Raw genomic sequence first — 24,804 nt, 5'->3', positions numbered from 1 at the left:
CCTCCACTACGGCGACTCTCATAGCCTGAGTCGCTTTGGGACGGTAAACCCCCATAAACCAAACCAAACCAAACACGGCAAAATGACATTCCAAATAAGGGCTACGGGTGGGCTTTGTTTAAAAGTGTGCTCCTTCAACATTTCCTGCGCGATGTTAAGAAGTGATTGAGACCAATACACGCAGCGCTTTGATTCCATTGCTATGCATGCAGCGCATTGTATTGTACAACAGAAAAGGAAGCGTTTTCATTGAAAGCAAATAAAGTAAGAGAAAATATGTCGAATGGTAAGCGTATGAACCTAAATTTCCGTGTTTTAGACGTTTCGCACGAGGAGTAATATCTTTCATAGCATATCAGTCAGATGGTGAGCTGAGTTCTTTTTTCAGAGTTTTCTGAACTTCTGCACACCACTGTGACTGCGAAATGAAATATCGACCATCAAAATACTTCATAGACACAGCTGTATGCGATGCTCTATGCACTGCGAGATCTTTTTTTTTTTGTTGTTGTTTTTGAAACTGAATGGGGTGCGTTTGTGTACGGTCCCTCGTTCTCTCACTGCCGCAGTCACTCGAGGGCTCCATATGTGGCTGACCCAGCAAGTACCTCGTGTGGACAGATGTGTGCCACGGACAGCCAATAGATAGCATGTCGCCACGTGTCTGTGCTTTTCTGCTTTGGTATATACCCGTTGTGTGACGCATATCTATGAATACACCACTCGACCCACCCGACAGCTCGCTCCGTTGTTACCTCCACTTAAAACCACTCGCAAAAAGAACTCAGTCCTTGACCGGCTCGAAGGATTCAACAGCGAAAGGGCCCAGCTGGGCTCCAGCTTTATACAACTTACCCTAATCTTTGTATTCAGTTTAGGTTCTTAAATACACGCTGTACACGCGTAGAAATCCTCAGGTTATGCAAAATATGAACTAGCTGGTCCTATCAGTAGTGAGATAATCTTCGCCTCTTGCAGCTCCTGTGCTCTCCCATGCTAGCAAGCTAGCCTTTAAGTTTTGGTTACACCGAAGCAGCGCGTGTACGTTCTGCTACAAACATTAGGACATGAGCTATGAGCTTCTATATCGCCTTTTTCTTTTTCATGCAGGCATTTGCTTCGTGCATCGATCATGTTTATTTTCATCTCGTCGACGGCGAACGTGCTCCTCTTTGGAATGACCATAATCAGCAAATCTGAAAGTGAAGATGCTCTCTCGCTCCAACGCCGGAACAAGCAACGACGCCGATGGTCGTGATTCTCAGCTCATTCAGCGTTTGCACTGTGTATCCAAAAGTAACAATGCTATCAAGAAATTCCTCAGAAACCACCCCCGAAACTTTACTTGCCAGTGGGCAAGGCAGCATCCGTTGGATGCAGTCATGGCTAAACCTGTTCGTATTTTTAATGCAGGTTAGTGGATATCGCAATTCCTGTGAATTTAAACGTGATTCTTTTTGTTTGCCCTTGCCGCCTTGCCCAGGCGTCTCGCTGGAATGTATTGTAAAGTGTTCTGACTCATTTTGTTTTTTGCATTTTTTTAACGGAGACGTGGAGGTAAATCAGGGCCCCTGGATAGCATAACACCTCGATGAAATCTCGAGAATCAAAAGGCTTCTTCGAGTGAACTAAAGTCTATCGATCTAAAGCTAGACTCGCACATTTCGGAGAAAAATCAGAGACTCCTTTCATTTGAAGGTAAACTGGAAGTGTTTCAGCAGAGATTTCAAAGGGAGAAACCTGAGATCATTCGCTTGCAGAGTTGAACAAAGTGACGGTTTCTCTAAGGACAAAGGTGGATCATCTGGAAAATCGTTCACGACAAAACAACCTGCTCATTAATGTTATTGTGGGGTCTGAAACAGAGACTGTAGATGATTTTAAGGACATACACTTTTGGCTGTATTCTTTCAACGCTAGGTTGATATTGTGCCGTCGCTCTTCGTGGGGTACACGCGCCATGGTGTGGCTCCGAAGAAATGCAAGGAAACAGCACAGGTGATCATTTATAAGCGTAATAACATCACTGCTATCAAAGTACTTATGTTTTATTTTTATGAGCAAGAAATTGAACCAATCACAAACTTCTGTTGGCCACAACTGTTGGCCACAAATGTGATTGCTCGAGAACTAAGGCACAGTAGCTTTCTTGGCTGGCTCTACACTTATCGAAACACAAAATACGGAAGCTTAACAGTTGTACAGCACATCAGAATTCCTGCCGCTGCGCACTCGGCATGCAGCATTCGTATGCGTGCGCCTTTCTTGAGCTGTTATTGCCCCGTGTTGCAGATAACCAACGCAGTAAACTGGCCGGCTAGACGAGGAAACAGACTGCATTGATGACGGGGAGTGCATCCGCTTATCTAACAGCCGTAGCCGCGCGTATGTCGCACTCGAACTCCCTGCCAGCGCTCGCTAGGCTGCGCTAATTGTACAGCGCGGCATACTTTGCCGTGTTCGCGCACATAAATTTTATGACTGTATACATTGATGCACACTTTTGGAATGTTTGCAATTAAGTTATCTTTTTATCATGTAAAAAAAAAACTACACCGTTTTGGCTTGCTGCGTAAATCACGAAAATCAGGTGCAGCTACTGGTGAACTCTGTTGTCTTTTTAGTCTCTGCCTTATTCACCCTTTACTGTAGACCTCCCTCCATGGTTCGGTCCAGGCGTTTACCGACTATAAGACTGCTACTGTGCTTTTACTTATGAAACTTTAGAGCCCGCAAGAAAACATTTTAAATTAAAATGCTTGCTAGAAACTTCTTGGTAGAAGCCTGACATGGATTTTTTTTGTTTCTTTCGCTGGTTATTGTTTTTTCAGTATAGCAAAAACTATCAAACTGCCTTGCTCAGTGCATCTTCAAGATGTTGAATACAATTTATTGAACTGAATTGAAGGTGCAATTGTGTCCCGAGACGCCCTTCACACAACACTGAAGACCGAAGGAAGACTGACTTGTGTGGTCGCAATCTGTGGTACCTAGAGGACGCTCATAAAAATTGCGGGCTTGTTGACAACGCATTGTTCCCCCTGCAGGGAAACTAGTTTGAAATTGCCATGTTCGACAAACGTGCTGAAACATTAGTTCTTCTGAAAACGGCTTTAATTCTGAAGGCAGCCCACAAGATCCCTGCAGCGGAAGTGTGGTCTGGTCTCCACTGCCTATCAGGTGCTTAACCTTTCCTCTCTTGTCGCTAGGCAGACAGACAGGTACAAGTGACATTCTCTTTTAATCAGTGTGGTGGCGAGCGCCACGTTGCCTAATAAATTGTTTGCTGCTTTCTAAGTTGCACTTTTTCTTTCCCTCGTCCCCGTCTGTGTTTGCTGCATGCATTGCTGAGAGACCTCTTACTTCTCCAAGCGAATGAGGGAATAGATGTTTTCACGGAGCACCGTTTCCTTACATCACCTGTTTAGCAAACGTGCGCGTTCCGGTTTGCCGCCCAGTAGATACTGCATGCACACATACTCTTTATGCCCCTTCTTAACAGTCGCCGGCAGCAGATTAGGGTCAGAGGGCGATGACCGGAACGGCGACGTGGGAACACGTGGCACCGCAGTTGATTTGCACGGCTACAGAGCATCCAGCGATAGGCCAACATTTTTATGAGTAGGTAGTTTGGTACAGTATGGTGCTGTCGTGAGACCATCTAAAAAAAAATACATTGTCCTTACCCGCACCAGTAAGTACACCAGGCTTAGGTGGTTTGGCAAGCAGTTTTAATTTGAACAGCTTTCGGTTATCATTTTTCTGACTGGCGGCCTGCTACGAGACCGACAAGGTTCAAAAAAGCACTCTATTCATGCACTGCCGGGCCAAAATGAAATGCGAACACGCCTATGCTGTATTTTTGTACTGTTAAGCAAGATATTCCCTTACAACCGGTTTATGCATATATTCTTCACTAGTTGTTTTACATAGAAATATGAATCAAGCTAGTTTTTGTGTTTTATACAGCTCAATCTGAACAAGTTGGATTTTTGTTTTGCTGATAGGCGCTGTTCATTTTTTATTCCGACCTGATAGCAGATACAAGGCTTGCTTTGAATTTCTAACTGTGCTTCCAGACAGTTTCCTAGACATCAAAAGGCAACGTTGCAAGGCTAGTTCTACTCTATAATGTCTAGAGTGGCTTGCAACAACACCTGATATAACCGTAATATTATAGCAAATTATTTGAACGGTACTGAAAAAGGCATGTACAGTACACAAGTCGTGCGTGGCTTCTCCCCATGACTCTTGTTTCAGGTGTACCAATACCAAATTGTGATTTATGTGAATTATATAAAGGCCCAAGCAGTGAAGGAACAGCTCCTCAGTAGAAGAGAGCGGATTCAGAACTGATCAGGAAAGCGGTCGATCTAGACGATAAACTCGCATTATACCTTTACTTGCCATCTAAGGTTGATGGCATCGAAGACTCCATTCAAATGCTCTCCGACCAATCTGAGGCCTTCAAAAATGCCTAGAGAGCCAAGAGAAAGATATAAAAGAGGTAAAGCGAAGGATGGCATTCACTGTGAATTCTAATGTTCCTGGGGAAGTTGATGCTCTTGAGTGGCGCAGTGCGCGTCTGAGTACTGTACATGCTGTACCTGAGAGCGACAGTGAAGACCTACTCGCCTAGGTTAACGACGTAGGAAGAAAACTCAGTGTAGAGTCTCTGGACAAGCAGGATGTTGTGACACTTCACAGATTACCAGCAAAACCTGGAAACACTCGTGGTGTCACCTTGCGCTTTGCGTGTCAGGAACTGAGGCACGCCTTGCTAGCAAAACGAAAATCGCTGAGGGAAAGCCAGGACAACAGGTATATATGCGAAAATATGACTAATGGATCCAAAAAGCTGTTTGCAGTTGCAAAAAAAAAAAAAAAACTGGGAAAAAACTGTCATCAGGGTTCAAGTGTGTTTGGCATAAAAGTGGAAAAGCCCTGGTGCCCAGGGCGGCTCCTTAGCCGGCTGTTGTGATAAGGCGCCAGGAGTGCCTTCAGGGTCTAAGTTCTTAAATGGCGCCTCACTACCAACTTTGGGTTTTGCGCTGCCACCGTGGTTCACATAGGTTATGTTAGTAAAGACGAATGGTTTAGTTGTCATCTTACTCGTAAACAATGGTTAAAAAAGGCCTAGAACCTACTTCTTGCCGATGCTCAATACGATTTTCAAGAAATTTGTCAGCAGAACTAGCGCTCCTTGATCAAAAGGAATTCATCCTCCATAACTCTGAACACAATCATCTGACCGTTGGTATATTTGTAAACTTCGTCCCAGATTTCTGATTTTATTAATTACAATATATTGTTTCAAAAGCTTGAAAGAAACGGTGTAAGAGCACTTGTATTAATTTTTTTTTGAATCCCACCTCAGAGACAGGCGACAATTTGTATCACTAAAGGAATTTAAATGGCATACAACGGCATTAGGTTCAGGCGTCCCTCAAGGGAGAATTCTTGGTCCGTTGCTCTTCAACCTGTACGCAAATGACGTATCCTACATAAGTAAAGAAGCAAAGCCCATAAGTTATTCTGACGACATCAGTATATTCATATCTTCTTCCTGTCCTGCCAAGCTAGTTCAGAAAGCAAATGTATTTCTTCGTAAGTTGAGCACTTGGTGCATGCAGAATTTCCTCAAGGTTAACAACAAACCAAAAGCAGTTATTTTTTACACTAAACGTACGCATATTCGAACAGATCTAACCCTAGCATTTAACTCGGCAAAGATTTAAATTGTTAATACTAGTAAGATCCCTTGTGTGTATTTTTCATACCATATATTGTGGGAGGATCAAGTTACTTTTGTTGCCCAAAAACTTAGTCGCACTGTAGGCCAGTTGAGCAGGAAGACAAGCACTTTACATGCGCCAGTAAAGCTGTTAATTTATGATAAACTATTTGCCGCCCACATACAGTATTGAAATTTGGTATGGGGCTCGACAACGGAATACAATACTGAAACACTTCTATTATTGCAAAAAAAATCTTGCGTATTCTTGGAAACCTACCCTATACAGAGCATACTGAACTGGTCTTTGAAAAATATATTGTTCTAAAAATTCAGGAAATAATTAACCGGATACTACAGAAACAATTTTACTTCAGTTCTGGAAGACACTGCATGACATTCACTGAAATAGTAAACTTGGAACAGTCTGCACCAGTACGACTAACTCGTCATACAGATGTGTGGAAAGTTTCCAGGTCCCCAACAAATTATGGTGATCAAATGCTTCAGTCTCGCCTACCCCAACTTCCAAATAGTTTCCCAAATAGAGGCATAGAAATTCTCAACGAAACTCCGTCATAATTCAAGTCGGCCATGAAATGTTACCTCTAATCAATATGTTCCTCCACTTGCTATACATTTTAGGCTCTATTATTATTACTTCTGCTTTCATTAAAGCAATTGGGCTGTTTGATCCTCGTTATGTACATTTTTTTTTCATTGTAGTGTGCCGATTATGATCTGCCACCTTGTGAAAATGTTTCGTAAAGTGTGTGCATGCCTTCCTCTTGTGTTACTTGCACGGGAGTCGAGGGCTCCTCAAGCTGCTTGCATGCAGCTTTAACCTCGGCTTCCCCCATTCGTGAGAATGGGAAATGATTAAACAAACAAACAAACAAACAAACAAACAAACAAACAAACAAACAAACAAACAAACAAATGAAATGACTGAAATTTTAAGATCACTAAAACGTTGCCGAAGGCTTTCATTGCGTACAAGGAGGCTTCGGGGCAAGGACCAAATGCACGCAATGAGTAATGCATATATTTTTTTGACACTATAATACGCACTACCGAGTCTGATCGAGTTTCACAACCTATAACGAGCTCCATGAGCTTGAACGAGGCAGAACATTTAACTGCTGACAGTGTTGCGGCGCGTGCAAAGTCTTTCCCGGTCGCGACAGTAAAGGCGCCAGCTTTTAGGCTCTTTGGTGGTTATGTGTTGTCACCGGGATCCCGGCTCACATAGAGGGAAGACCAAAACAACTGCGCAGAGGTTACGTTATATCGAGTAATCAAAAGCTCTATAGTGAAAAATAAATTTACTTGCACGGTTACCGAAGCTGTGCGCATTGTTCACAGCGAATGGAATGGGGCTCATAGATTTCGTGGCACTATACCTTTAACTCACCTAATTGGAAGTGTAGCGCGTTAACGTCGCCCATTGCGGAAATGACTGCAGATGCGGAAGGCAAACCTAGAAGATGCCCAGCTCTCCTGGACATCAACAACAAACGTCCTTTGTTGTCCGCTAGTAGTGACCACCGCGTGACAATGAGGACAGTTACTATTTAACGTGTAATTTTCAGAAAACTAGACAGCCGTGAGAGATTATGCAGATACCATGGCCAACTTCCTCACTGCTTAAAAATCTGGCCTATAAAATACTTCCTGCGCTCATAGCAACTATTTATGGCGGCCATACATGATCAGTGGGATGTACAGAGTCGATCACATTTGTCTAGAGTGCTCGGACGGTGTGCTACGGAGCAAATGAACTGAAATCTTTTCGCAGCTGCTTTGCTAGCGGTTAGGCGCTGGTGCCTGTGCGGTTCACCTCTCTATTCAGTTGCTCTCCAGCGCAAGCATTACCAATGAAAGTCAATACCTGCTTCATAATTTCCCTTCATTCCCCCTGAACGGCACATTTCCAGCGCTCTAGACAAGTGTGATCGACTCTGTACGTAACATTCGAAATTATTGCGGTGGTTTTCAGTGCTAAAAGCCACATATCACATGGTCGTTGTCATGGAAACCAGAAGGTTTGTCAAGATCTGCTGGAGTTCAGAACGCAGCTGGCGTCCATTGCGAATGCTTTGGCATTCGCAATGGCTTTCGCCGACATTGAACACTCAAAGGAGGAAGTTATGTAATGACAGGCCTTCACGTGATCATGGGAAAAAACAATTTTTCCTTCCGATCGTCTGGTAAGCCAGCAGTCGAGAGTCGCATTCGTACGCCCGAGCAATTTAACTAATGAAGCACCAGAGCTGATACGGAAGAACTGGCGATGGTGCTACGTGACATGGACATGCTCCCTAGCTGGCGTCGAGGTTTAGGTGCACTTCCTAATGTATGCAACACATACCGGTCGAGCCTACTACGAAATTTAGCTGCAAGAATCATCGACTAAGTCTGTCCTTGCGGGCTTTAGCAGCTTCTTGACCACGTCCTTTTCGTCCACTTCAGAGTTCTTTGTCTTCGAAAGAGCTTCGTTTTTCTTGTTTTGCAGGAGCTTCAGCGCCCACACAAACAAGAGGACGGCGTTCATGAGGGCCATCGTGTGAAGAAGTCCACAGTACGAGCCGAGGTTGTCCCTGAAGAAACCTGGAAAAGAAGGGCGGAATCTTGAATGACACACAAAAAAGGAAAAATTCCTCTGCTGTTTTTACTTTCACGTGAATGCGAATTTATTGCGCGTCTTTAGGATTTATTTGAACCCTTGTGGTTAAAGTGTACGACCAGGAGTAATATGTGCCAGGTTGTGAGCTGAGATGCTGGGAATTTATACAAGCGGTACAAAAAAATATACTAGAGGAGAATTATTCTCCTATCTCCCACACTTCGCAGCACAGCCGCTAGGCCATTTCTGTTTTTGGTCGCGAAGATGTAGCCTCTGCTAAAAGTTCATATTGTTTCCTTTGCATGTGTATGAGCGCACGCATGAGAAGAAAAAATATATATATACATAAGAATATATAAGAGAATTTAGAATTTTATCTCACTGAAAGAAAATTTCAGAGCAATCATTGCATCAATGAATTAGTCGCTAAGGCGGCGAATACCATCTCAATAAATGGAGAAATACATCCCCAAAGAAAATCATTCGAAGGCTTAGTGCGGAAAACGTAACTTGTGTACACTAACTCGTTGTATAACGACATTATCAATTATCATCTTCACTGCCTCTCTCTCTTTTCCCCCTTCTCTTTTTCTCTTCAATACACAGGCAACCTCGATCGATAGATAAGTTTTAAAGAATACCAAGTTGGCAGATTGAATATGCACCTGAGCTTTACTTAGGCAGTTAAAATTGAAAACGCCACGAAGTACCCGCGGCGACTTCCTTTGTCTTTGCCGCACAACAGGAAGTGCCGAGATTTACGAGCGGAATGTGGAGTTTAACGTCCCGTTGCGGCATGTGGAGAGCTATGAGGAACGCTGTAGTGGGGCTGCGGATAAATTTTGAACACCTCGCATTCTTTAACGCGCACAGACATCGCACAGTACACGGGTGTATTCGCACTAAGCCTTGCTCTAAATGCTACCAGGATTAGATCCTTTCGCTCTGTAGATGAAGATCATAGTCACTAAGCCACGGTAGGTGGGTTATGGCGAGATTAGGAGACAGAGTAAGTTGTCTGGCTTAGGGGCACTGTGTTAACAAAAAAAAAGAACTGCATTCTCACGCTGCTAAAGAAAATCTAGATGAAGGACCCTCGCAGTTTGGGACACTAATTATTTCAGAGCGATGCGTAAGGGATAAAATTCAAAGCAAGTGAAAGCTGAAAAAATATGAAGAAGACGTTATCGCAATGCTGTAGTTTTTGGCCGGCATAGTCATGACGCAGGTCTATAAATCACCCGGCTTGTCTTGGCTAATAAACCACTACGGAACACCGACTCGCTCATTAAACTCTGAGACTTTGGTCTTTGCTGCTCAATAAATGGAGAGACGATTGAGACGGATCGTATTATTCGACTGTGCTTGGTGAAATTAAGTCCTTAGCAGTTTTAAACGTTGTGCGCGGATAGCAGTTAGAACCATCGCTATACACTTATAACACTCTTTAAACTGAAAATGCAGTTACTAGTTTGATCACCGAACCGATCAATACGCTTACAGTTGTACATTCAGCCATGGAATGAATAGCAATGCGCCCCAATACTGTGGGCAAATACAGTTATATTCTAGGAATTGTGCTTTACATTTTCAAATTACCAATGTTTATATACATGCTCAATGTAAAGCAAAAAAAGGTCTGTATTGCAAAAATGTCAGCCGTAAATTCAACAAAACCTACAAGACCTTCTTACTTTGAAGCGCTGAATTTCTTCCCTAAAAGGCCATTGATATAGTTCTGCACGGTATGGAAAACATAGGGGACCTCTCATAGTGACAGCAATACCTGCCTTGAACTTCATAAACTACAGAAGCAAGTAACCCTAAACAGATAGTAGTAAAAAGAGAGTAAAGAGTCCTCTAGTGCACTTTCTTTCATTACAGGAAGTGCGCTAGAGGACAGCTTACTCTCTTTCACACCCATAAAGGCGTATTTGTGTTCACATTGTACCAACAGTACCTAATGTTTAAATGCGAACATCGGAGTGCGACCGCACCTTCAATGACGATATGTGAAAAAATGTGCGCCATGATGCCAGTCCACACCCATCCATTCTAGATTTTTAAAGGCTTTCAGAATTGTGGCGAACATTTATTCACAAAATTACACGCGGGAAAATAGTCCGTTGTGCCGAAGTCTGAGATGTGAAACTATAATAAAAAGAAGGCAGTCGTGGCATTGTTTTCTGCACCGCACTCCAAATAAACAAACAAGCAATCAAACAAACAAACATAAAAGCGGTTCCCGGACCTAATGCTATGAGACTGCATGCCAGGTGAAATGATGTGTGCTGAAACTACGACGCCGGCGACCAACAGTTTTTGGCTGACGTCAGAAAGGGATTTCGATCACTTTACTAAACCGTCAATGAAGGTGCACTGGGGATTTTCTTATAAGAAGCGAACGGAAGTGTAAACAAAAAATAAAAAGGACTTCTAAAAACATTAAATAAAAATAAAATGCCAGAGCACTTAAGGCGTTTTGCGGTTCGTCCGCTAGATACAAAGCAGCCAAGTATCTTGTCTTATCGAGGCACCCAGCACCTCTTCATCTTCGCGCATGCATGTGGAGCGGCTTTTTTTGTGAAGCGTTGTAACGACCCACAGGCAGCTCGTTTGCACGAGTGCGACGAATGAAGTACAAAGTACAGCTGTCTGGAGCTGTTCCAGCGATAAGACGGCCCATGCTGTCGGTTCTAACGGAAGACGTTCCGCATCTGCTCGAGCTTATGTTACCGCTCATGTCTGGAGCTTTGAAATCCCATACGAATCGCTGCAGAAGAACTGTCATTCGAGTTCTCGACGGGCGACAGTCTGTTCCAAGATAGGCGCTGACAGTGTGCCTTCGCCTCCCAACACGAGGTCTTTACGCCACTAGAAACGCCATCGGACACTTGGGGTCTTAAAACACATACTGCACAATAAACAAGTGCTTTTGCATTTCATCGCAATAGAAACATGGCCAGTACAGCAATGAATTCAACCTACAAAATCGTGCTAATTAAAAAAATTCAGATTTAATTGTTACGTCTTCGAAGATGTTTAATTATTTATAAATAGCGGGAAGTAACTCCAGAGATAGCGCAAAGTTCACTTCGTGTGTATGCAACGTTTTTAATTTTAGCTCTCGGAACTTCGGGGCTACACAAAGAGTAGATTACTTTTCAAAAACTCAGTCGCTTTGGGACGTTAAACCCCCATAAACCAAACCACTTTTCAAAAAGTTGAGCGTGTGAACAGGTCTTATCTTTTTTTTTTCATTTTGCGTTTGCCAAACCAATTTTTTCAAGTGTTATTGAGATTTTAGCACCTTTGTCATCCACTTCTCCACTTCTGTAGCAGTAGACTGTCTGCACTCAGAGAGCAAGTGACCTCTTCAGTTGCTGCGGGCCTCACGTTGAACTCTCGGGCCCGCCCGGGCGATTAGGAAGGATAATATAGCGGGCCCGAACCCTGGCTTGAAGCCGGAGGCCTAGACTATGTCTGGCTTTACATTTCTGGCTTGGCCCAGACTGGGGCCTCAGAATGCTCACATGCATTGCTTTAATGCTCAGAAGCCCTCGACATTTTACCGGTAACGTCGCTGCAGAAAGAAAAGAAAGCAGAGCTGGAAATTCTTTCTTTAACTGCTATTTCTTTCAACATACGCTGGTGAAGCCTACACGAAAGTGTCTGTGGTTTATTTAAATGGCAAGCACTAATCCTTGTGTCTGGCGTGTTGTGTTGGGTTTTATGACCCGCATGCAGCGAAGGCTTTATTGCGCCAAACACAATGGTGTTCTGCGACCGAGGAGCTACACGACAATAAGGTGAGAAATTGTGTTTGTCTCCTCTCTTCTCCGCTGAAGCCAAATGGTTCTTAGTAAAACTACGAGATTCTTACCCACAATGGGTGGACGCAATAGCAGCACCACTCCCACGCCGAATGACATCGCTCCTAGCATGTCAGGGAGCTTTGCCATCCCAAAGTCCTTCACCAAGGCAGGGGTCATGAGGCCAGTCCTGGACCCGCATGTGGTCCCCACCAGTGCGGAAGAAATGAGCATCATAGGGAATGTCCCAAACCACGCGAGTAACTCGAACGCTATCCCTTGAATGAGAAATCCTAAGAGCATGACAGATTCGAGTGACAGAATTTTAGAATCTATGATGAAGCCTGAAAGTGGTCTTAACCCAATGTCGCTTGCAGACAAAGCATGCAAAAGGTACACAGCTTCCGAAGGGGCGATGCCGCGGTCATTCGCAAAATCTGTGGATAACAGAACAAACATGGACATGCCGAGGTTCACTGCCGAGAAAGACGTGACGTCTACCCAAAAGGCGACTGTCATTAATAACCTGAACACCTCCTTCAGACTGGTGGCCACTGCTTTTATCCTAAACTGCACAGAAGGAAAATGATCTCGGTCGGAGAAGACCTCGTCATCTACGCTGATAGAAAAAGTTTTAGCTTCTGCATTCAAAGATTTGGAGCACCTGATAGGTACCTGCCGATCACTTGAATTCTCTACTGGTTTGCAAGTCGGCAGAGCACTTCCAACGAGCTCAGTGTGAGAAATTCCGTTGGAAATTGCGGGGCTGTTCGAACAATGGTCTGTTTTACTTGGCGATTTGCCGGAGTTATGCATTGGCGGTGGACTTCTGAGAGCAACGGCGAAGGGAAAAGCGTTCATCAGGATGGCTCCGTAGAGGAGGAAGACTCCGCGAATACCATACTGCGTGCGGAAGAATTCGAGAAGCGGGGGCAAAACAATGGTGTTGATTCCGCCGGCGGTGAACAGGAGGCTGCACGCCGTCGTTCTCCGCTTTTCAAAGTTCTGTGCCACGAGAACGTTGGCTCCCATAAAGATGCCGGACAGAGTGATGCCTGCAATAAAGAACAGAGTAACGGGATACATAAGGCGCCTGGGATGTAACTGAATGATGACAGCTATGTAGAGGGAGAAGAAAGGTAAGAAATGATTAGAAAAATGGGTTGGGGGAACTTGAGGGACATTTAAGCTCAGCTTAAGAGTATGAAGCAAAAACGTTACAAGGTCCCTACGGTCACTTGGGGGTCCACTGGTGGACCATTTTGCAGACAGCGACACCTTTGTTGACATACCATGCTTCTTTTTTACTAATCATCGTCGCCATTAAATGATGACGCTAATTAGTTTGAAGGTTTTAACGTTTATTTTCTGCAGCAACGTGTTGCGAGGAGAGCCTAGAAAATGCAGTATAAACAGCTTGAGAGGTCCTGACTTTCTCCATACAGAGCGGCACTAATGGTTGAGGGAGTGTGGCACCAAATAAAATGAGACAAGAAGCAGAATAACACCACGTATGTTGAGCATAGAGAAAATGAACGGACGTGTATCATGCAATAAATATATCTGTGATTGAAGTGATTGAAAAGAAAAACAAGAAAGTGACCCACACGAACTCAGTATTCCTGCAATGCTCTCCGCTTGTTGAGTGGTGGGAGGCGCGTACAGTCGCGAACACATCTGCCTAGAGGTTTAACGACAATCGCCGCAGGCTGGAGGGCTCGATATAGTTTTTAAAGAATGAGGAGTTAAACGCGATGCATGGGAATACACATGCACGATACGGTTTCGTTTCAATCCTTCGAGCCCTAGTAAATGAAGCGCTCCAGACAGATGTGTGCAATACTGTACAATGTCTATTTATCCCACTGAACGAACATTACTCAGTGATGTAGAGGTAGTGTGTTCAGCTCCCGACTCGGCAACCTTTGTTCTTTTTAGCGAAACTGCTTTTTACGTAACTACTCTCTCGACCAATCAGGATTGTCCAGCAACGCCCAAACTGTGTTTTGCGCCGAATTGGACCCTTAACTCTATAGCGTTCATAACCACACTAATCTCCTTTTTGCCACCCTGCACAGGTGGCTTAAAAGAGCGCAAAACTGATAATAAAAAGCAAACTTTTTTTTTAGACTGCGGGAAAGCGTGGGGGGCTTATTCCTCAGCATTTTTTTTTCTTTTATTTTTGTCCTACTAGCCAAGTCTAGCGTCCATAATGGCGGAAAAAAGAAGGGCGTCAACGCAGAAAGGGGCAAAAAAGTGCCGCTGTGGAGGATTCCGCAATCATTTCGTTGACGTGCACTAACACCGCCCCTCACACGGCCTCCTCTTGCGTTTCGCCTGAATGGAATTGCGGCCGCCGAGATTGCACCCGGGTTCTCCGGCTGAGTAGCCAAGCGCTCTAACTACTGAGCCACCGCGGCGGGTTAGGATAGGGGCGCACCCACGACGGGGACGCCAGGTGGGAAAACACAGGTAGTATTGCGTAGATGGTACGAATAAGAAGGGCCAGAAACGGCTAATGTACAGTCTGCGCCATCTTTGTGTGGAGCGCTCCAGGGGCGCACTTCCCTTCGTCAAAATCGAGACCACGTCGCAGCTTCCAGTTTTTAGAGGCAATGCTTGCGCGGAAGTAGGGACACCCAGACCTGCAAGCAAGGTGGACACGAGCACTTTGACCGGAGATCATGGGCAGCTTTCTAGTTCTAGTCTCCATTGCGTGGTGCACACTTTTCGAGCGCTCTGCACAAGGGTGGCACGGACTGTAATGTTGGCGCCACACCACTGCCGGTCGGGGAGTGAGGGGGATTGGGCAAGTAATGAGGCCAATAACCATTCCTTCCCCCCTTCCTTGTTGCAATCTATTTCTTACCATGAATGACTCCATAAAAGATGACGATAAAGGTGAGGCTTTCTGCAAAATAGCAGACAATGGTGGAGATACCCGTGACGAAAGAGGAGACTAGAAGAACCGCTTTGCAGGAGTACCGTCTGCAAAGGAATCCTGTGATGGGGCCTGCGCAGAAAAAAACATCAGTGGGTCCTTTTAGAATGAGTGGATGCGAACAGAAAACCAGCAACAAAACGAAGCAAAAAGCAAGTTTAGTCTCCAAACAGTGCACGAAACGGGTGAAACTGATAAGTGTTTCACTTTCGGCTGGCAAAATCAAAGAACTTGTAAACGCAGAAGCTGCACAGCATCCTAAGCTGGTTTGCAGCTTAGGGTCTAAGCTAAGAAAATAAGCAAATTACCATTATTTTAACTCCCGTTTGCTCAAAGAAAGAAAGAAAGAAAGGAGGAAAGAAGGAAAGAAAGAAAGCAAGAGAGAAAGGAAGAAGGAAAGGAGGAAAGAAAGAAATAAAAAGAAAGAAAGGAAGGAAGAAAGAAAGAAAGAAAGAAAGAAAGAAAGAAAGAAAGAAAGAAAGAAAGAAAGAAAGAAAGAAAGAAAGAAAGAAAGAAAGAAAGAAAGAAAGAAAGAAAGAAAGAAAGAAAGAAAGAAAGAAAGAAAGAAAGAAAGAAAGAAAGAAAGAAAGAAAGGAAGAAAGTCTTCCTTGATATACTCACGTGCCTGGTGGGGCGGTATTCCAAGATATGCAAACATTAGATTAACACGCTCAGCTTAACCCTACCACTTAAAGCCGCCCAACGCGGCGCTGGAGCAATGGGAGGAGACGCTGGCAGGGGAAAAGCAGGTGGATTTTGCAGCTACAAACCATCACAATAGAGCAATTCCAGAGACCTCGTCACACGAACAATGTATCTCTCCTGAAGCTCGTGTCAGTCGGGAATTTCTCGTACGCAGAGTACTTACGCGGGCGCGGAGCATGCGCCCTCTAAGTTGCCATTCATGAGCACTATTAAGCGAGAAAGCCATCCTCTATCGGCAGCTATGGTATACAGACCCCTTTCAAGCAAGGCAGCAATGGGGGCAAGTTGGTTGTGCATTTTTTATGCAATTAGCTTGCTACACTAGGAATTAGACGAGACAAACTGGCTGTCCTGTGCACTCCATTTTGTTTTCGTCTAATTCCTAGTTTGTGTACCGCGTTAATTCCACAAAAAAAGACACCTCTCCGTCGCCTAAAGACCGACTTGCCAGTCACCTAACACGGCTTATCTCCAACACGTTATATTCTGAGCAAAGTTCTAATCAGTCACTACTTCCTCCATCCATATGCCTGCACCTTTACATAGCCTTTCTCGGCACCACAGTATTAAAGCAAGATCTGCGAATGTAGATTCAATTGGCCACAGAAACTTTTTCTACACTTCAAACAGGACCTCACGTGTCAGGTCGTGTATTTGCGCCAAGGGACGTTTGTGCCATTGTCAATGAATTGCTACCTGAGCGATCAACGGGAAACTATTGAATAATCAAATATTTCGTGCTGTGTCGTGACGCTTTATTTTTTCGGAATATGTTTTTGCATATCACACCTTAAGCCATAATATTTCTGCCTCTGATTAAAGACTGCAATTCCTTGTGAATTTTGTGTTAATAGACAGTTTAACGTGTGGACAAGCCGCATGATGAAAAAACACGCAGAATCACTGCGTTCAACGAAATTACTGTTCAGAGAACAGCGTATTTTTTGACATGTGTGCCTTCCGCAGTTTTTATGTGCGGTTGGAGCAAGGAACCGATGGTGACTTCAGGCCGTATGCCAATATTTCTGAATTCGAGCCTGTTAAGTCTGGCACGAGGAGGGTCAGGGATGTTCGGGAGATTCCACGCAACAACAAAAAGAAGCTTCGCAGACGGCCGACTAGTTTAATGAATCAGTGAACGAAGCTTCTGTGATTGCGCCGCCACTGGTTTGAATCCCATTCGTGGTTAGAGTATGGTAGTTTTTTTTTTTCACGGCGTTAACAGTATGCCCTCCTTTCTAACAAAAAACCGCGGTATGTCCGTGCGTGTACATTTGCAGCCTCCACCCTTGATGCACACTTTGGTGGGCGCTCGCTCGTAAATCTGTATCATCCTCATCATCATCATCACCACCACCACCCGCAGCCGAGGCGGATTTCCCCGTAAAGCTCTCCTATGTTTCGTTTGTGCGCGGTTTATACGTGAAAGTCGTAGAATTTCCCCACGTGCATGCCCCAGGGCTTGCCAGAAGAATAGAAGGCGAAGGTAGGCGACATCTGTGCTCGCTGTGTTGTGTTCTTCACGGGAGCGGACGTTCCCAACGCACCCAGCTGCTTTCGGCGCTTTACCGACCCGGTTCAAGGGCAACAAGCTACAGAAGGGAAGGCGAAGGTCGCTCTCAGCTGTTTATCGCCATTGAAAAAACAGGGCTTTTTCCGCATTTCACAAGCTGCCATGTTTTAAGGCCGCAGATGGGTTGCTTCCTTTCTACTATAGCCGCACTTCCGCTCTAGTGCCACATGCTTTTCTGTTTGGTCGTGCGCAGCAACAACCTCAGTGAAATAAAAGTTATGGCCCTGAAACTGAGACACGGGGCTTAATATTTTGCATTATGTTCCAATAACCCTATTCTGCGGGGGGCCTCGTCCTGTATCTAAAATTTGCAGAGAGAGGGGGGGGGGGGGGGGAGGTGCTTTTGCACTGCCACAGCTTGGGGGCGTCGCGATTGCGCATAACTGAGCTTACCAATCAGGGGCTACTGTTCGCTCCCTGATATACAGAAGAAGCCGATAATTTATTATCTGTATCTCTATGAACGTTTGCAAACAAACTAGGTGGAAGGTGTTGGTATGTGTCTCAGGGTGTGCTTGGAGGGCTATGTTGAATCACTCTCCCAATAGAAGTCATGCTTGAAAAAAAATACATGCTTCAGTAGTTACCATTGTCGTGCTCTTTCTATTGACAAAGTATGAATATGCGGAACTTTGTTGTTTCATCGGCAGAGCTGCCTTTACCGGTTCGCGCGTGCAAGTAGCCGCGGAAAACGCGGCGCGAAAGCGCCGCTCCATTCTGATGCGAAAAGCTTCACTAGGCTAGTCAACACCGTGTCTGGCGTGCGCCGTGATCAATTTTATCCACATCGGCGCATGCGCGAGTTCGCCGCGCGACGTCACTGGAGAGGCGCACGTGGTCGGCGGAGCCGCCGCCGAGCGCGGCTCCGCCGATCGACCTTCGCCGTCGTTCGCGCGCTCCGCGCGTGTTCACGGAGTGTGCATCGGCGCGCGCTCGGATTCCTCGTATGACGCTACTTGCAGCCGCGTGTTTACCACAGTTACTACGCATGCGGAAGGAGGACTATATAACGGGCTTGCCTACACCGTTATCGTGGTGCTCCCAGTGCATTGTGCGCGAACTGCGACAGCCATAACGTCAAACAAAAGCATAAATGCAGCTTTTCGTTTGTATATCCAGGCTTGATCAGAGCTAAGCCACTGCCAATTTTTTCTCGTGTGGGTGCTCCCACGTCGGCGCCACCGCGGCCGTTCGCCGCGCGTCATGTTTTTCGCTCGCGAAAAACGCTATATGCGGTTCCGGCTTAACGCCGCAGCGCCTAGCTGTTTTCTAGATGCGCGTAGGATGTCCTCCCTAATTCGCTGGCCTGCTCGCCCGCGCACTTACGTCAGGCACGCCTTTTTATACAGAAAAACAGCAATCGGCCCCGTTCGCTTGCGCCCTCATCCTTTGCCAACGCCGGCTGGACGTGTTCTACTTGAGGAATTTCGCAAAAGACTAGTTCAGCAGTGATGGCTGTACAAGACTCACTGATTCTTGATTCTTTTGGTGCATCCAGGTAACAAAACCCTTTCGGGAGTGAGCGGTTCGAAAATTTAAATACCATTACTTTTGTCATTTTACCCACGGTCCTTAAGACACACGACAATAAAATAACGCTGACTTGCTCTGAAAATTATGTTTTCAGAGAATTTGAAACGGAAGGGCAAAATACTTCCGTGCAGTTGCAATCACAGCTTTGAAATTTGATTATTTGTTGGTGTGAAAAATCACTTACTCTTAGCCGAAAGAAAAATTGCTTAAATAGTTTCGCGGGCGCAATAGTGATGTTATTAGACAGTGATTTTGCCCAGTTAAATAACACGCCACTACGCTTTCATTCATTCTTCCTGTTAATTCTATTGCAACTTTTTAACTCGGCTGCCGCAACATCCGATGGGGATGTCAACTATTTAAAGTGATTGAACTGCACCCTTTAAAGCAAACTTGGCCGCAGTGCACACGCATCCAATATGTGAAAAGGACTTTTGCAGAGATATGCCAAAATAAGTAGCAGATTTTTGCTCTCAAAGGTGCATTCAGAACTCTGTAATCATATTACCGCACTACATGACACTCGTGGACATGGTCTTTTAATCTAGCGAGAAGAACGAAATCAAAGCAGCGAGCTTCCGAAACAAGCGTAAAATTCCTGTCCAAGGTGACCCTTTGAAATATATCAGCGCAGTAAAATAAGTACAGTAAGTGACGCGAAAGAAGTTAACAGTATTTGACACCGAGAAAAAATTTCGGGAGTGTCAGTAGCATGAACGAAGACAGGACGGACACAACACATTATAAAGGTCATAGTTTTGTAGAACACAATACAACGCACTCCTTGCAGCGCGGGCTAAGAATAAAATCCGACACGTCCACTTCGTCGTCCGCTGGAAGGACGGCGGAGATATTTTGTGTTAGAAAAGCATGGAAGCTTGCACACTCAGCAGCCGCCTACTAAATCGTACCAGAATCACATGATCCGAGACCGCTATGGTAAAATTAACACATAAAAAGAGCGATGCCAAATTCTTGACAACTGAGCTCATCACAGAAAAGTTTGGCTTCCATCAAGCGAGGGAATATGAGTTTGTTCCCAGAAAGGGTGTCAGGCATTAGTCCAATTCAAGGAATTTGTCACGCTCAAGAGAAATAAGCCGAACACTGTCACGCTGCAGTGACGGCAGATGGATGACAGAGGTGAGTGGCACGCTTACATAGAGCTCGAAACCAACTGTTTTAGTGCGAATGCACTACGCTCACCAACACCGACCACGAATCTTCTCCCGATCTTTCTTGTGCAGTTGGCTAGCAACAGCGGCGCCATGTTAAGTTGAGAGTGGAACCTGCTTCGGCGCGAACAGACCAGCCAAATCAAAACCATGAGCTGACCACGCTAAACACATACTTTCGCAAGTCTACTGGGTTTAACTGCACTAAAACCCTACCAATTTTCGTTAGAACAGACTTGTTCTCTTGACCGAAAAAAGATGGACGGCTATTACGGCCACACGTACAGAGGGCAAAACGCATGTCTAGAACAAGCGAACTGTCTGTTCCGCACCTCCCAAAGTCGCTGCGACCAGGAAGCCAAAAAATTATAATGAAATCCTATAAGTTTAACGGCACGTGCTTACATCCAGACCATTTTTATCCAAATGTTTTCTATGGATATCACGTGTTCAGCCCGAAACACGCCCAGAACGTTTTCTAGACAAGCGCTTTGCCCTCTGTACCGGCACTTGGCAGCCGTCGGAACATCGCTCTTGGCTGCACTCCGCATGAAAACATTACAGAGACGACATTTCCAGCGCGATCTGGCCGCATCCTTCGAGTATATGGCCGATAAGTCTCTTCGCGTGCCAAACAGAGAGATAAAAAAGGCCGCGCGCAAGAAAAGATAAACAAACACACATTTGTGACAGAAAAAGACGCAGTAAAAATTTCCAGCCAATAGAGCCAGTCCCTCTAACTGGTCTTCACAAAATACCAAAAAAACATAACCATTTGGTTTTGCGGAAACAGCCGTCAAGCGACAATTTTACAACTGTAACAGGAAGACAGGGTATGGGATTACGTATAGTGGGGGAAACAACGACAGTGACTGCGTGCATACGAGGTCAAAGTCCCCCATGACGGGAGTAAGCAAATAGCAATGAGTAATCGCGTCAAGCAGAGCAACAGTATCTCTCAGTTTCTATTAATTTAATGCGTGAAATAGCAGTGTAGCGGGTTAGATAGAGAAGAATTGTATAAAGCTAAGTGGGAGCACGTGCGGAACATATGATTTTCTGATAATTTTGTGTTCAATAACTTAAGGAACGTATTACTACAGAGGATATGAAAAATAACGCGCGAAGGAAAAATAATGATGAAGGGTTAAAAAAAAAATTAATCTACAGGAAATGGAGCAACTGTTCACGATGGGTTATAAGGTAGTAGACAAGGAGTAGAACAATCGCATGGGCGGACCAGGGACCGGAGAACCTGGCCTTGAGAAAGAAGGGCTGGAATGCGTATCGCGAGCGCTCTCAAATTATGAACAACTCGTTTGCGTCCGCCAGAAATGCACTTAACAGACATGTCCTTTCAGTTCTGCTCACGAGGCCGAAACATGGAGTTGAGCAAAAAGTCGAAATTAAACTCAGTACATCAAAGCGAGCTGCGGAAATGTACGGGTAACGCCGCTAGACGGGGAAACATCAGCGTGGCCAAAGGATTAATTTTAGTACTTTGACGAAATAGTTAAAATAAAGAGAGCAAATGTACTTGTGAAAGCCTTGTAATGCGGACGACTGATGACAAGTGCTCTGCTAAAATAAGAAAGTGTGCACCTGCAGCAGGCAAAAATAGCAGAATGCGGGGAAGGGTCAGCTGAGGGAACAATAAATAGAAACTTGCTGCGATAGTGAGGTCGAGGACCTGTACATGACAGAGATGCCTCTGCCCTGCAGTGGATAGTTTCTAGTTTATTGTGACGATGCCGGTTTATCTTATCGCAAAATATACAACCAGAATCATCTCGGAAATTTCTTTGGAAGTTCGATGGAAGGCAGCATTTGTATATTTATGTATTTTCACATTATTGCAGTCTGGAATAAATAAAAAGGTTTCTGCACAAGCATTTATGCTTGCACGGAAGACAGTCCAGCACGGTGAAATGAGAAGAGAAATCATTACATACCCCTTCTACGAGCTGAGGCAATGAATTTCGGATTAAAAAATAAATTAAATGAACATTATAAAGGGACACACAACGTTATGCACACAACATGTCACACAACTATTGAAGGAAAAAAAACTCATTCAAATGGCGACACGTGTTCAGTCAATTACAACTATGATAATGCATGTGGAGTACACGTATACAAGTATCTAATAATAATGTTCACTGTTTAATGGGGTGCAATGTTCCACAGCGACTGAGGCTATGCGGGATGCCGCAGAGGAAGGCTCCGGATACGGGGGGGGGGGGGGGGGGGGGGGGGGGTATATAGCATGGATTGACACTGCGCAGCACACTGACCACCAGCATTTCACCTCCACTAAAATGTAACACTGTGGCCGAGGTCGAACCCGTATCTTTCGGGTCAGCAGCCGAGCACCATAGCCACCAAGCCACCACGGCCAATAAAAACAGCAAAAACCTGATCAGACCCTTTCTAACCTCTCAATTCTTAAATATAGAGATAGACAGAGAAGCCTCATGAGTAGGGCAAGAACACTCTGTTAAGTTGCTAGGCCATCATCTCGCTTCTGCACTAATTTTGTCACACATATGGAGAGACGAAGTGTCTCGAAATGGAGTTGATTAAAATAGAACGGAGATTTCACTCACTTGCCAGAAGCAGGAGGCTCCCACTGAGAGTCACGGGCCACGAGGCCTCTTGCCTCGTGACGCCAAAGGCTTCGACGATGCCGTACAAGAGCACTCCACTGACGCGTATAGTCGCCAGGCCCAAGAAGAGGAGCAAGCCGCAGAACGCTGCCGTCACCCAGCTTTGTCGGGAGTCGAGGCCGTACGCCGGGCAGGGCTTGGAGGACGGAGTCCTCGACATTCCTCGCCCCGGACGTCAACTGCTGCTGCTGCTACGAGAGGAAGCAGCAACGGCGAACTCCAAACGCGAAACGCGGCAGCTGTTCGCACACGCGGATACAGAGAGGCAGCAGCTCTCGATCGCGCCTCGTCCCGACAGCGACCTTAATGGGAAACGCAGAGGTCGTCCACACGGAAGAAACGCTTACAACCACGCGCTTCTTGGCCGACGCACCGCAGACAGATAAGAAGAGCACAGTTAGTAGGTTGGCAGGCTCTAGGAAGATTACTAGCTATCATCTCCCTCGAGTCCTTCATCGCTGCCTTTTTGCTGTTCTGCTACTTGCTACTTAGCGCGCTACTTAGGCTTGCTACTTAGGCTTGCTACTTAGCGCGCAATATTTGAGGAGTGATTAGATAGTACCTTGGTTCGAGTGTTTTGCCTACTTTACAAAGCGCCGACAAGGTGGGGTTTACAACGGTCGGGGTTCATGGAATGATTCATTGCTCCTTGCTACACGCACATCTTGCTATACAGTCTGTATAACCGCTTGGAAGCGTTTTATTCTAACGCGTGCCGGCTGCTTGGAAAGAGCAGAATTTATTGCGGTATACGATTGGGGTGAAGGCTAGCTCCGCGAACCGAAAAGCGTGTTTAAATTGGCGATTTAGATTCAGATCCTGAGTTTCTATTGGGCGCGTCCTGGTATCGCAAATGAATTTGTGCTCCTTCGCGGATTCCAGGGGATGTTCGAAATCACCGATCTGAATGCGCTATACGTTGAGCTTAAAGCGTTTCATGCTTAAAGACAGGACCCACTTCGACGCCGCGCAGCATGCCGCCAAGATTGATCTGCGCGGGATGCAAGGCTCTGCGCTGCGACTCACTTGGCCAGAACAATTGTTTGAACAGTGGGAATTTGCGCTCTAGCTGCTGAAAACATAGTGAAGGAAATGAGCTTCTGCATTTGTTAAGCAGTTAAAAATGATTTTGAAGAATATTTTGATTTTGAAGTCATCATCTGTGTCAGTCAGTCAGTCAGTCAGTCAGTCAGTCAGTCAGTCAGTCAGTCAGTCAGTCAGTCATAATCAAGGCTTCGACGGAAGTTAGTCTGGTCAGGCATCGGATGATGTCAGTCACGGTCACTGACCAAGTCTGAAGAAGACATTTCAGAACCCCATAAGGGTTTCTTGTTCATTAAGTTGGACAAGAAATCGTCGCCACTTATGCCGTCAGCAAGGGACGTAACGAGCATACGTAGACGGCCGACGTAGTCCCTTCTGTCCGGTTCATCGTAGCTGGCGCTGACTGAATGATTAATTATTCTATCAGCCGCCGGGATAACACGTTCTTTTCATTGGCTAAAATAGTGGCGTTGTCGAAGTCAGTCTTGTGAGTATGTTCATGCACATGCTCGGCAATGGCATACATCGTGTGACTATGATTTCTGACGTCGCGTTTGTGCTCTTTCAGCCATCTTGAAAACTTTCTAGTTTCGCCAATGTTTACTTCATGACAATCAGCCCATGGAATCTTCTAGAAGATACCTAGGAATGAGTCAATCAGCCACCTGTCTTTGACGTTCATTAGCTGGTTCCGGAGCTTGCTGGTCGGAATGTGGGCAATGCGCATGTCGTATTTCGAAAATATGTGCGATAGTGCTTCGCTGATTCCTTCGACATAGGGGATGGCTGCACGGACATTGAATGTCTTGTTCTGTATTCTTGGTTACGATACACGCTTCTCAGTTTTGCAGATAAAACTCCAATGGTACCCGTTGAATGTTAGCTCGCGGTCAATATCGGTTATCACTGTAAATCTAGCAGTGCTAGCCTTGGATGGAAAGGTACTGACCACCTTCACTCCGGCACGGAAAATTTTCTAGCGCTATGCGGACGAC

The 24,804-nt window shown here is 45.3% G+C and overlaps 1 protein-coding gene across 1 annotated transcript; it reads right to left on the bottom strand.

Annotated features, from left to right (window-relative positions):
• Window positions 1-3,446: 3,446 nt before the first annotated feature.
• On the bottom strand, window positions 3,447-22,994 carry LOC149364935 (putative monocarboxylate transporter 5). Its single transcript, XM_089574919.1, has 4 exons — window positions 22,706-22,994; window positions 15,042-15,185; window positions 12,244-13,227; window positions 3,447-8,344 (listed from the first exon to the last, which is right to left on the bottom strand). Exons 1-4 carry the CDS (start codon window positions 22,923-22,925, stop codon window positions 8,127-8,129), a joined length of 1,566 nt encoding a protein of 521 aa, XP_089431045.1. The 5' UTR covers window positions 22,926-22,994; the 3' UTR covers window positions 3,447-8,126.
• Between the last annotated feature and the right edge of the window lie 1,810 nt (window positions 22,995-24,804).

This window comes from Amblyomma mixtum, chromosome 2 (assembly GCF_055824585.1).
Source record: "Amblyomma mixtum isolate Tamu chromosome 2, ASM5582458v1, whole genome shotgun sequence".
In the NCBI taxonomy this organism is placed as follows: domain Eukaryota; kingdom Metazoa; phylum Arthropoda; class Arachnida; order Ixodida; family Ixodidae; genus Amblyomma; species Amblyomma mixtum.
This window is presented reverse-complemented; position numbering and strand designations above follow the sequence as displayed.